Source organism: Puma concolor, chromosome D2 (genome assembly GCF_028749965.1).
Source record: "Puma concolor isolate L17-30 chromosome D2, mPumCon1.1.hap2, whole genome shotgun sequence".
In the NCBI taxonomy this organism is placed as follows: Eukaryota; Metazoa; Chordata; class Mammalia; order Carnivora; family Felidae; genus Puma; species Puma concolor.
Window position 1 is genome coordinate 11,477,104 of NC_141677.1, and position 12,456 is coordinate 11,489,559.

Genomic DNA, 12,456 nt, shown 5'->3' on the forward strand with positions numbered 1-12,456 from the left:
ATTAAAAAAAAATTAAAAAAAAAAATAAGGTGCTGCGAGGGGCACCTGGGTGGCTCAGTAGTTAAGCATCCGACTTCAGCTCAGGTCATGATCTCGCAGTTCATGAGTTCGAGCCCGGTGTGGGGCTCTATGCTGATAGTTCAGATCCTGGAGCCTGCTTCAGATTCCGTGTCTCCCTCTCTCTCTGCCCCTCCCCCGCATTCTCTCTCTCTCTCTCTCTCTCTCAAAAATAAAATAAGCATTAAAAAAATAATAGTAAGGAGCTGCTGTAGTGAAAAATAATGGGAGTGGGGAGGAGGGTTAAGATGCAATTTTCAAATCCTATCTAAACCTAAAGATAAATAATACGTACGAGAGGACCATAAAAATATGAAAGTTTCAGTCTGCTGAATAAAGTCCAAAAAATGTCCTTAAGATCATATTGCAGCACACAAACTTAATAATGCCCACTCTTCTCAAGAAAATATTCTCTGGGCATAACTATTCTGGATGTCTCTAATTAATTTTGCTGCTTAAACAGCTAAGGGAAATCTAAAGACACACAACATTGTCAGACCTGTCGGATGAAATATTCAGAAAGCAGTAACAGTTGCAATTACTGAAACTAAGACGAGTTGTCCTTAAAGCAAAACAGATGTTGTCAGAGGTTGAAAGCAAAGTTGGCCTTAGGCTGAAACATGTAACTATTCTAGAATTTACATGCTTACAGTAGCATCAACCCACCAGCAAAAGTGGAGGGGCCTGGGGCCCCCTCCACTCCTTCATGTCACCGTGACCTTTGTGTTAGTGACTCTCCAGATCGAATACACACAGGAGTCAGCTGAGGATCTTGTCCAAACATGCATATTTGAACCCAGGAAGTGTGGAGGGGCCAACCAAGGCTGCTGGCCCCAAAACGGTGTTTTGAGTAACAGGACATTGTATGATAGAATCACAAAATCTCAGAAGTAAGAGAGGATATTATAAATCATCTTATGGGAGTTCTTTTTTTTTTTTTTTTAATATTTACTTATTTTTGAGAGAGAGAGACACAGACAGAACATGAGTAGGGGAGGGGCAGAGAGCAAGGGAGACACAGAATCTGAAGCAGGCTGCAGGTTCTGAGCTGTCAGTACAGAGCCCAACATGGGGCTCAAACCTATAAACCATGAGATCATGACCTGAGCTGAAGTTGGACATTTAACCGACTGAGCCACCCACACTCCCCTATGGGAGTTCTTAACCAAAACTCCACTTAGAGAACGTCTAGTTTTCCTTGTAATCCTATGTATATGTTTCATGTATTTTAAAATATTGATGACAAGCGGTCAATAAGCTTCATCAGATTACCAAAGGGGTCTATGGCCCCTAAATTTTTAGGAATATCTGAATTCAACCCTTATGGGATGCATTCATTCAACACAAATATTTCTCTCTTAAGTGTCAGGCACCTGGGTCCTGGTGAGCAACATTCTGGATACATTAGCATCCAGTGACAGGAAACACAAGTACATAAGACATATCACCCCTCGGGCTTCATTTTCTCCTTCTGAGAAAAAATGAGGGGCACAGAATAGACACTCTTTCCGAAAGGAATATTCTATGATTCCATCATTGGAGCCACAGAGAGAGAGAGGAAAAAAAAAGGCTCAAAGTAAATAAAAATGGTTGCTGCAAAATAATTAGCTTGAAAAGATTTATGATCGCTGTCCTTTTTAGTTATCAGTGTTTTATGCAACTTGAGGAAATTCAGCAACTTCTTATGTAGTCAAAACACCGTGTACTTCTTATGAGGAATTCAGAGATGGGTAGGGGAATGGTAGGGAAATTCTTATGAACCCGGGAATGCCTTATTTAAGCATCTGCCGACCACTCTTTAGATTGTGGGGTTCAGCTTTGCCTAATTACTTTCAGACAATGGCAATGTTTCCATGGATCTTTAAAAAATCTGTATGTTTCTATAGGTGACCTAATTAAGAAAAAATTAGTCAAAAAATCAATGTTTCCAATGCAAGTAATCCAACCCATGGATTGAAGACTTCTGTGTGTACCAGGGTGATCTGATGTCTTTCTAAACCAATAAAAGTTGTTGTGTATGCTTTATTTGTTCAGTTTGAAATAGATTCACAGTCAGCACTACCTACACGGCCATGTTTTCTCTATTTTAAGTTGTGTATCTGTCTTATATTTAAGCTGCTTTGTCAATTCTTAAAAGAAAAAAAGTAAACAGTTCCAATAGGGACACAGGGGTTTTGTTTTTCTTCTTGGATATCCTGAAAAGAGGATGAAGGTATCATTCCATATGAGAATATGAAACAGCAAGGTGAGAAAAGACCATATTTGGATGAGCGGTTTGCAACAACTTATTTCTAGAAATAAGACCCCTTATTCCTTGGAAATCATGCGCAGAGAAGCAACATACGAAGTAGAGGGCACAGCCTGGGCTGCTTGGTGTCCAACACAGCGCCCTCTTCTGTCCACGGGGCACGGCTGCAGAGGACAGGGTGAAAATCAATCGTGTCAAGTCGATTTTACCCATTAGCACCCCAGCAGTTGTAAGCTTTATTAGAGTACCTAAAGCCCAATTCAGCTTAACCATCTCTGTTAGTGGAGGAAAACTAGATCAAAGGTCCACAGGCACTAATGACTAGAAAGTTATAAAATCAATGGCTGGAAAAGTTTATTTTAAGTAGTTATTTTTAACGGATGTGTTTTCAGGCAAAGTTATTAAATTATTTACTTTTAAACACATCAGCAACTTCTCAGAATGTGAACCTGGCTTTCCACGGTAGACCTCTATTTAAAATCAGCTATATTACTCCCGCCTTCCCGACTTCTTCTTCTTCTGGTTGAGTATCTGCAGCGTCGTTAGCCATTCTCCACAAGGACAAATCTCCCAAGTAAACAGTGATAGCAACTCACTAAGCAACTCTCTGGTTTGGATCAAAGAATTTCATCTTTTTAACGCCCCTGTGAATTACGTTCTTTATTATCACCATACTGCAGGTGAGGAAAGTGAGGGTTTTAAGAAGTTCCGTGATTGGCCCAGGCTCATACTTACCAGACCCTACACTAATAAACAGATATTTATACACAGAGCCCATTTTTAGTTATTTAGGCGCAGTATACGGGTTATGCCAGCTGCTGCTATTCCAAAATCCTTCTGCTCCCTCACTATTTACCCTTATCACACTTTCTCCAGATTCTTGTAATCAACGACAGCAAGAGTGTGAAATAATTAACCATCCCTATGCCCTATACCCAAAACCAAAACTGTAACACATACTTACTGCCTTACAATATTCTTCTACAGTTCCCTATGTATTTGGTTCGCTTCTTCCACTAATGCTTTGAGGGCAGAAAGCAGGTGCAATGTGCCCTTGGTCTTTCCTACAGTTTTTACGACACGCTAGGTACACAGAGATGAACACTGAAAGCACTGACTTCGTGCCCAAACAAAAGCGAAATCTGAACAGTCCGGGTGACCACTGTTTGTAGCTCGCTAAAAGCATACCAGAAAAGGAACCTGGGTGAATTGGCTAAACTGTAGCTGGAAAATAATTCGTGAATTTCATTTATCATGAGATTTATTTCTAAAGGCAAGAGAAGGTGAACCTCATGCATTATGATTATTGATACTATTCGTCTAAGTGCTTTTGAAATCATACCTTATTCACATTCATTATCTGATTGGTTCATCCTAGTAAACTTGTGTTAAATATAAGCACCGGCATTTTGCAAGTGGGAAAGCCAGAATTCAGGGAGTTCAGGGAATTAGTGGCAGAAGGGATGCGAGAAGCATGGTCCCCGGTGAGATTCCGAGTTTTCTACTCCTTCAGTACCCAACAATGGCATCCCGTCAGGTAAACTCTGCTACGTCGTGGGAAGTACAAATTGTACAGCAAAAACATGCACAGTCATGTCCAAATCAAAATAAGATATGTATACATTTAAAAGCATGCAATGGGGGCGCCTGGGTGGCGCAGTCGGTTAAGCGTCCGACTTCAGCTCAGGTCACGATCTCGCCGTCCGCGAGTTTGAGCCCCGCGTCGGGCTCTGGGCTGATGGCTCAGAGCCTGGAGCCTGCTTCCGATTCTGTGTCTCCCTCTCTCTCTGCCCCTCCCCTGTTCATGTTGTGTCTCTCTCGGTCTCAAAAATAAATAAACGTTAAAAAAAAATTAAAAAAAAAATAAAAGCATGCAATGATTACTTTTAGCTGCTACTGGTTTCCAAGTAAAATTACAACTCCAAAGATCTATCTCCTGATCAAGATGTACAGCACCTTCACAGACACAGCATGTGCCTACAGCAAGGGCTTAATAAATGCTTCTTTGACAAGCTGACATGTCTGTATTATCCCAGAAGCATGGATGGTGCCCGCTTCCACCCACACTGGTCAAGAGACAAAAGGAGAGAAACACTCCAGGCCTCCCTTTGGCTGTTCAACATTAGATGTTCCACTTAATGTAACAGTCCTGTGACTTAGACCATCACTGTTCCATCATTTCCTGGTCTTTACCATTACCTCTTTCCACAGAGCAAGTGAAACAAAACCGTTCTTCTGAGATACGTCTCAAAATTGGAACGAAATGTGTTGATAAGCACAATCTGACTCCCAACAGCCCAAACCCACCCTATTGCCATGTTCCCAGAGCAAGGGGCACCAGCTACCTTCTTGATCTTAAATCGACTGTGCAAAAAGAGTTTCTTTTCATTTATGGCAGTGGGAATACACTTTCTATAAATCAGTTTCTGCTTAACTGCTACAATGTTCCATTTCTGATTTTTATTTCTATCATCATCCACTGTGATGTTTGGAAGTTTTTTATATAAATATTCTTGGAAAGTTTATAATTTATACTTACTTTTTTTTTCTTTAAGATTTATTTATTTATTTAAGTAATCCCTACAGCTAGCGCGGGGCTCGAACTCACAAACCCCAAGATCAAGAGCCACATGGCGCACTGACTAAGCCAGCCAGGTGCCTCTGTTGAGTTCCTTTTTCAACCTCAAAATAAAAAGAATACTTTGCACTGGCATCCTTCACACTTCCATTGATTTCACTCTTCTGAAAACTTGGGTGCAGCAAAAATACAATTTACTAAGTAGGTTAAATTAAATATATAACGGCCTCGCCACAAAAATAAAATACACCTCCAATGATACAATACAAACTTCTTTTTTCACACTCCCATTTCTAACCCCCACCCTCTGAAACCATGCCGTGTCAATGAGAGACCGGAACTGGTTTTTATTTCATCTATTTCTCCTTTGTCAACATGGCACAAGCTCCTCATATACTAATTTGCTTTCGTACATGTCAAAACAGGTAATCACAATCCCCTTAACACAGCCTTCGGTGGGCACAAAATAAAGTCCGTGGAATTTTGAATTCCTGATTAGACTGTATTTGCATGTCATTAATAAAATAACCTGAGAACAGGTGCTGTCAGTATCATGAACACACAAACTAAGGGCACAAGGGAAGCCTGTCTAAATAAACCCGGGAAGCCACACTTGCACACAGGTCACATTAGTCCCTTACTTAAAGTTATTTATAACTCATCAAAGAGAGATACAGCCTTGTCTCTAAGCAATTTTGTTAGGGAATTTGCAGTCTTGGGTTTCCGGTGAAAACTTCATGGACCCAACACCCAACACCCGACCCCTCCTGCCACACTTACCAGGTACCTCTCAGAGGACACACTGACTAAGATGAGGTCATCTCCAACGCGCACCTTTTCTCCTTCCGACCTCTGCTTGGACGCAGGATGAATAGTCCACCAACAAGCCTCACCTGCAGGACGATTGGAAAGGGGAAACACGAAGAGATGCCTCTTATTTTAAAATCGATTTTGTCTGCCAGCACCTCCAAAATGAAAGAGTCTTTCATAAAATAAGTCTTCAAGTCGGTCTCCCGATAAATAAATAAAATGGTTCTTCTCACCCAGCTTTCAGAAGTTTGAAGGTTCACTTGCAGTTTACTGCAAGTTCATCTGGTAGACCACGGAACTCCAAAGACCGAGGCCAAATTAGCTTAGGGTAAAGACATGGCCAAATGCAATGGAACCCGGTTGTGACATTCTGGGAAGTTTGGTGTCTCCCTCCCCACCCCGCCACCCCCCACACTGAGAATTGCTTACAAGGTATTTATTTACGCTACCATATGGTCAAATGTACCAGTCATGCTGGTCTTACTGCATTCCTTCTATAATCACATGTTCCTTGCTCTCTGTAATAACCTCTAGTTTTCTGGCACATGATTTTCAAAAGGACTTGGCGTTTGCAATGTGACAGTTGCATTATAGCATTTTAAAAACTCTGTACTTTGGGGGGATGCTAATTAAAAGTAGATGCAAAGTGTTGTCACTGAAATGTTACTATCCTGTGCCTTGTTTTATTTTTTATTTTACTTTTTAAAAAAATTTTTAATATTTATTTTTGAGAGAGAGGTTGAGAGAGAGTGAGCACACGAGGAACAGAAAGAGAGGGAGGGAGACACAGAATCCAAAGCAGGATCCAGGCTCTGAGCTGTCAGCGCAGAGCCCGATGCGGGGCTTGAACTCACGAATCATGAGATCAGGACTTGAGCTGAAGTTGGATGCTTAACCAACTGAGCCACCCAGGAGCCCCTTATTTTTTACTTTCAAATGTGGTAGTTTCTACTTAACTAAGGGTAAAATATAAGAGAATCCTACTATAGAAGGATACATCTTAAAAATATCTGGGTACACATTAACTCAAATAATTTCTTCCAGAACAAGTCAAGCATAAGCCTCCTGAGCCACACATCAATCCATTCTTCAGTCCCATTAGCTAAAATATAAACTTAAGCAAACAATTCTTCAATGTGTTTAAAGTTCCTTTTAAAATCTAAATCTTGGGGCGCCTGGGTGGCGCAGTCGGTTAAGCGTCCGACTTCAGCCAGGTCACGATCTCGCGCTCCGTGAGTTCAAGCCCCGCGTCGGGCTCTGGGCTGATGGCTCAGAGCCTGGAGCCTGTTTCCGATTCTGTGTCTCCCTCTCTCTCTGCCCCTCGCCCGTTCATGCTCTGTCTCTCTCTGTCCCAAAAATAAATAAACGTTGAAAAAAAAAAAAAAATTTTTAAATCTAAATCTAAGTTCTATCCAAAATTGCAAGTAGGGTTTTAGTGATCTCTGTTATCTAATACTCATTCTGCCCCTTTGACCAGCTTTATTATTTTTCAGAACACTTATTTTTTTCTTCTTCACCAATTCCCCAATGCCAGAATAAGTTCCATAACAGCAGGGGCTTTGTGTTTTTGTTCACCGGGGTTTCCCCAGCTGCTACTAGCATATTGTAGGCACTAAATAAAAATTCACTTTGCATAAATGTGTAAATTAATCATCAAATACCACTTCTTAAGCATTCTTATAGCCAACATGTCATGTGCCCTGAGATGCTTTCCTTATATGGACCACAGTCTTACTTGAATGTCACCTTGCAGGGTTTTTTTATCTTTATTCACTCAATTCACATTTTTAGGGTTGCAGGGAGTTTTTCATTCATTCACTCAAATGTTTATAAAGCAACCACACTCTGTCAATCACTGCTTTAGAAGTTGGGGATACACAGTAAACAAGGAATGAAAAGTTATCCGCCTTGTGAGTTTAATTCTCAAAAGGCAGGCAGACAACAAGCAATAAATATAATAATTCAGCAATTCAGATGATGCAAAAAGCTACAGGAACACAGTACACCATAAAGGGATCACACACTGGCAAAGGGACTGCCTTATTTTGTTGTTTTGACGATTATATAATCATCTCAGTGTATGAAAACAAACTCTAGATCGTACATGTCTTTGACTCTTTTTGAGAGAGACAGAAATAAAGACTTTTTCATGTCGATGTTGCTGAAGTAAATTAAAATGAGGAAACATTTCAAAACTAGCAAAAATGCAGAGAAATGATCAAGCTTCTAAAAATAAAAATAATATTCCTCGTTTTGGTGCCTGGGGTTCTGGAATCTGTCATGCATGGTGATGTGTTGGTCTATGAAAAGTTAATTAGGTTGGTGAATATTTATCTTTATCCACTGGTTGTCTGTGAAAATTTTAGAAGGTGGTATTTTATTTTATTTTTTAAAATTTATTTTATTTATTTATTTTGAGGGGGAGAGGGGAGAGGGAGAGTGAGCAAGAGAATCCTAAGCAGGCTCCACACTGTCCACGCAGAGCCCAATGTGGGGCTCAAACCCACAAACTGTGAGATCATGACCTGAGCTGAAATCAAGAGTCAGTGGCTTAACTGACTGAGCCATGCAGGTGCCCCTGGGAAATTATTTAAAAAGGAGGAAAGGGGAGAGATGTGAGGGGATAGCTTGATCCCTCCCCTGAAAGAAAGTACTCAATAAGACTTGGTCTGTTTCCTTCGTTTTCTACTTGGTCTTTATTTTTATTTTTAATTCCAATTTTTCATTTAATTCCATAAAGTTTTAATTGGTTTATTTTTAATTTAATTTTAATTTTTTTAAATTTTTAATGCATGCTCATTGTAAAAGATAAGATAATCAAATTGTACAGAGGCATATAAAGCGTAAAGTCCTCACAGCACTGAGAACAGAAACACCAACAGAATCTATGTTCTCCTACTTTGATTCTCCCCAAGGGTAAATTGTGTTAATGTATGCATTTTCTGTTTCAAAATATAAAAATATATGTGTATTTGGACAGATATGTAGCCCTATGGACAGAGAAATGAGGCAGACTTTCATTTTTGACCTTTTTGTTGGAATCCTGACATGAAGCATGCTACATTTTTTAGACTTAAAATGTAGTAAATACTGTATTTGTATCCAAATCCCTAAGAAGAATGTTTGAGGTACAGTTTGAGTAACCAGTTAATTATGTGGGAACGACCAACCAATAGAAACAATATACACTTCCTCCTTCTACTAAAAATCTTCCTTAGAAAGTCATTCGTTTTTTTCTTGACTCCATCCATAAGAACATTTATCTAATGGATCTCCACGGCTTACAACTTCTCCCAGTCCAATCCCTGCCATGCTCTCTCTGAGCACAGCCTCACTGGGGCCCAAGGCGCTCACCTGTTGTGTCCTCTTGCAAGCCAACATCAAAGGCCAGTTTATCAGTTGAAGACCGGGAGGTGGACAGACAGCACAGGTACTGAAAGACACAGAGTCAGTAGTTGTTGCTAAACATTTACGGTCCTGTGGGAGTTTAATTCTGACGCGTCATTTGCTATCATCAGTCTATCTCTGCTCTATCAGTCTTCTCCTTCACATCTGGATGCTTCTGTGCACAGCCCCGATTTTTCATTGTGAGGGAAAACAACACTCATATGGCATTCATTAGGAGCAATGCTCTAAGGGAGATGCAGTCCTTTCTCTCCTCACGAAAAGACTTAGGAAATGTGTTCTGTCAGTAAAAGAAAACACATAACTGGGGATATGTTTGTACATCTCCCTTCATGTGATATTCATGATCGTAAGCAAAAGTACAACCTGATCGGACAGAAATCTTTCTCCCAAACAGAAATTTGAAAACTATTCGCTCTCATCTTCTAGTTCTGGTTTCATTTTTGAAATTTTAACTCTTGGGGAACCTAGGTGGCTCAGTCGGTTGAGTGTCCGACTTTGGCTCAGTTCATGATCTCAAGGTTCGTGGATTCGAGCCCCGCGTCGGACTCTGTGCTGACAGCTCAGAGCCTGGAGCCCGCTTCGGATTCTGTGTCTCCCTCTCTCCCTGCCCTTGTCTCCCTACTTCTCTCTCTCAAAAGAATGAATGAATGAATGAATGAATGAATGAACGAACATTAAAAAAATTTTTTTTAATGAAATAAAATTTTCACTCACTGAAATTCATCTGAATTCATTTTGGTGTGCAGCATGTCACCTCCCTGAAGTGAGGTTCTATCACATGTATATGTGTGTGTGATTCCCTATGAGTAACTGAACTCTTGCAACACCATCATCTCCTTCCATCTCCCCCCCTCCTTAAGTTTCCCTAACTGTATATGCTTGAACATAAAGTCTAGCATAATTTTTCAGTCCACCTTCCTGAACCGTACCCCAACCTCAGAAATCTTGGCAAACTGGTATAAGAATGAGGACACAAGGATGAACGTAGTATAAGGTCAAGATACACTATCATCTACGTAACAAGCGCACTGCCAGCAAGACCAGGAGCCCTGCAAAGAGTACTCAGAGACGATTCTGGGGATGGAGCAAGTCCAGACCTCTCAGAGTTACTGAACAAATAGGGCAAAGCCTAGAGAATTCTTTCTATGAAACAGGATCCACCCACCTTAGTGGGAGCCAGTAACTGTGACGAGGCGAGAGTGAATCAATTGGGACAGATGTGCCGGCACATTAAGTGGAAGTCAGTGCCATGGGGATGTAAAATGAAATTAACATGGAGATTCCAATTCTGCCTTTTGTCTACAAAACACTGGCTCCCAAAATTATAGAAAAGTTGCTTTGAGGGTCCTCAAAAATGTTCTGAGCCAGTGTAGGACTGTGAGTCTCACCTTGAGAAAGGCTGCCCATGGTGATACCTGAGGTTCATAGACTTTAGCTCTAAATATATTAAGTGTCTTCCTTTATCTTGTTAAAGTCTTCTGTTACATCCTGCAATAATTACAGTACTGGGTACTATCAATATTACCATAAATTCTCTCTTCCAATAATATTCACAGCAACTATGAGGTAGGTAATATAATTATTCCACTAAATGTTCATTAAGTTCCATGAGGACAAGGATATGATCTTATTCACTACTATACCCAGCACCTAAAACAGTACCTAGCACACTTGAGAAAGTGAGTGTGAACCCAGAATGACTGACCAAGTTCTGGAATAGAATTCTTTCCATGAAGTTTTAATGCATGATGGCTGTATGCAAATAGGTTGCATTTATGTATTTATCTAGTATCCAGCCGCTTTACTAGAGTATTTTCCTAAATTTTATTTCTTATATTGCTGTGTCAGCCAACAGATCCAGAACCATGTTAATGTACTTTTGGTTTTGTTTATTTGTTTGACTGGGTTTTGTCAAGAACCACCTTAGTGTTTGACAATTAAGATTGATGTTGGTTATTGAATTGATGTTTATATTTTATCACTGAGAAATTAATCATCAATGCTTAGTTTTTATTAGAAATGGGTGTCGAGTTTTATTAAAAACCTTTTTCAATACCTGTTAAGATGATCACAATTTTTCTTATCTGGCCTATTTATATGATGTAGCACATTAATAGAAATGATATTATTAAGTCATCATTAAATGGTATCTACAGTTTTCCTATACTTCTCTTCTTATACTTTTGAATTCCATTCACCAGAAATTTAGGTCAGATTTTCACACTGATAATCATGAATAAGACTCACAATTTTAAGTTTATTTTGAGAGAGAGAGAGAGAGAGAGAGAGAGAGAGAGAGAGAGAGAGAGAGAAGAGCATGAGCGGGGAGGGCAGAGAGAGGCAGAGAGAGAATCCTAAGAAGGTTCTGCACTGTCAGTGCAGGGCTCAAACGCAATGAACTGTGAGATCATGATCTTACTCTTAACCAACTGAGCTATCCACGTGTCCTGACTGACAATTTTTTATATGTTTTTGGGTACTGATATTGAGGCTATGCTTGGTCACCTGTTCTGAAGTGATTTACATAATATCAGAATTATGTAAATCTCTAAAACAGATTTTCTTCATCAAAGAAACAATCAATTATATTATACTTCTAAATGTTGGACCATCATGTATTCAAGAAAATTATATTGATGAAGAATTTAAATAATGTGGAAAATGCTTATGCTACAATAATATGTTTAGAAAATCAGGATATAAGTTTGGTTATGTAGTAAGATCTCAATTATGTAAAAAATTAATAAGAACAGAAAGGATTAAATTTTTTTTAATTTTTTTTTAACATTTATTTATTTTTGAGACAGAGAGAGACAGAGCATGAGCAGGGGAGGGTCAGAGAGAGAGGGAGACACAGAATCCGAAACAGGCTCCAGGCTCTGAGCTGTCAGCCCAGAGCCCAATGCAGGGCTCGAACTCAGGACCGCGAGATCATGACCTGAGCCGAAGTCGGACGCCCAACCGACTGAGCCACCCAGGCGCCCCAAGGATTAAATTTTTTTAAAGTCCCTAAACATTCTTCTCCCATTAACATGATCATGAAGAATTGTGTCATCTGTAATTTCCAAATCTTATAAAATAAATATGTATTGCTTTTATAACCTAATAAAGCTTTTACAAGAGTAGAATAAAACTTTTATGCATTTTACAAACTATATAAAATAATAATGCATATTATATAACATAAAAATATATAGAAGTATATCAAGTATGTATCTAGATAGACAGATATGTATATGAGTATCTACACCTATATGGATAACACTGTGGATATAGACTTTTTCAATGTTATCCTTCAGTAATTTTCTAATAAATGAACTGTGTAATTTCTTTAATTATAAAATTTAATTTTCTA

At 39.4% G+C, this 12,456-nt stretch overlaps 1 protein-coding gene across 4 annotated transcripts in view; it reads right to left on the reverse strand.

Moving 5' to 3' along the window:
• Window positions 1–12,456, reverse strand: part of RYR2 (ryanodine receptor 2) — a 760,386-nt gene that overhangs the window by 436,547 nt on the left and 311,383 nt on the right. For all 4 annotated transcript variants that reach the window (XM_086679587.1, XM_086679586.1, XM_086679585.1 and 1 more), the window contains 2 exons: window positions 9,048–9,126; window positions 5,664–5,776 (listed from right to left, as the gene is read on the reverse strand). In XM_086679587.1, coding sequence (XP_086535713.1) covers window positions 5,664–5,776; window positions 9,048–9,126 — 192 coding nt within the window. The remainder of the gene's footprint in view (window positions 1–5,663; window positions 5,777–9,047; window positions 9,127–12,456) is intronic.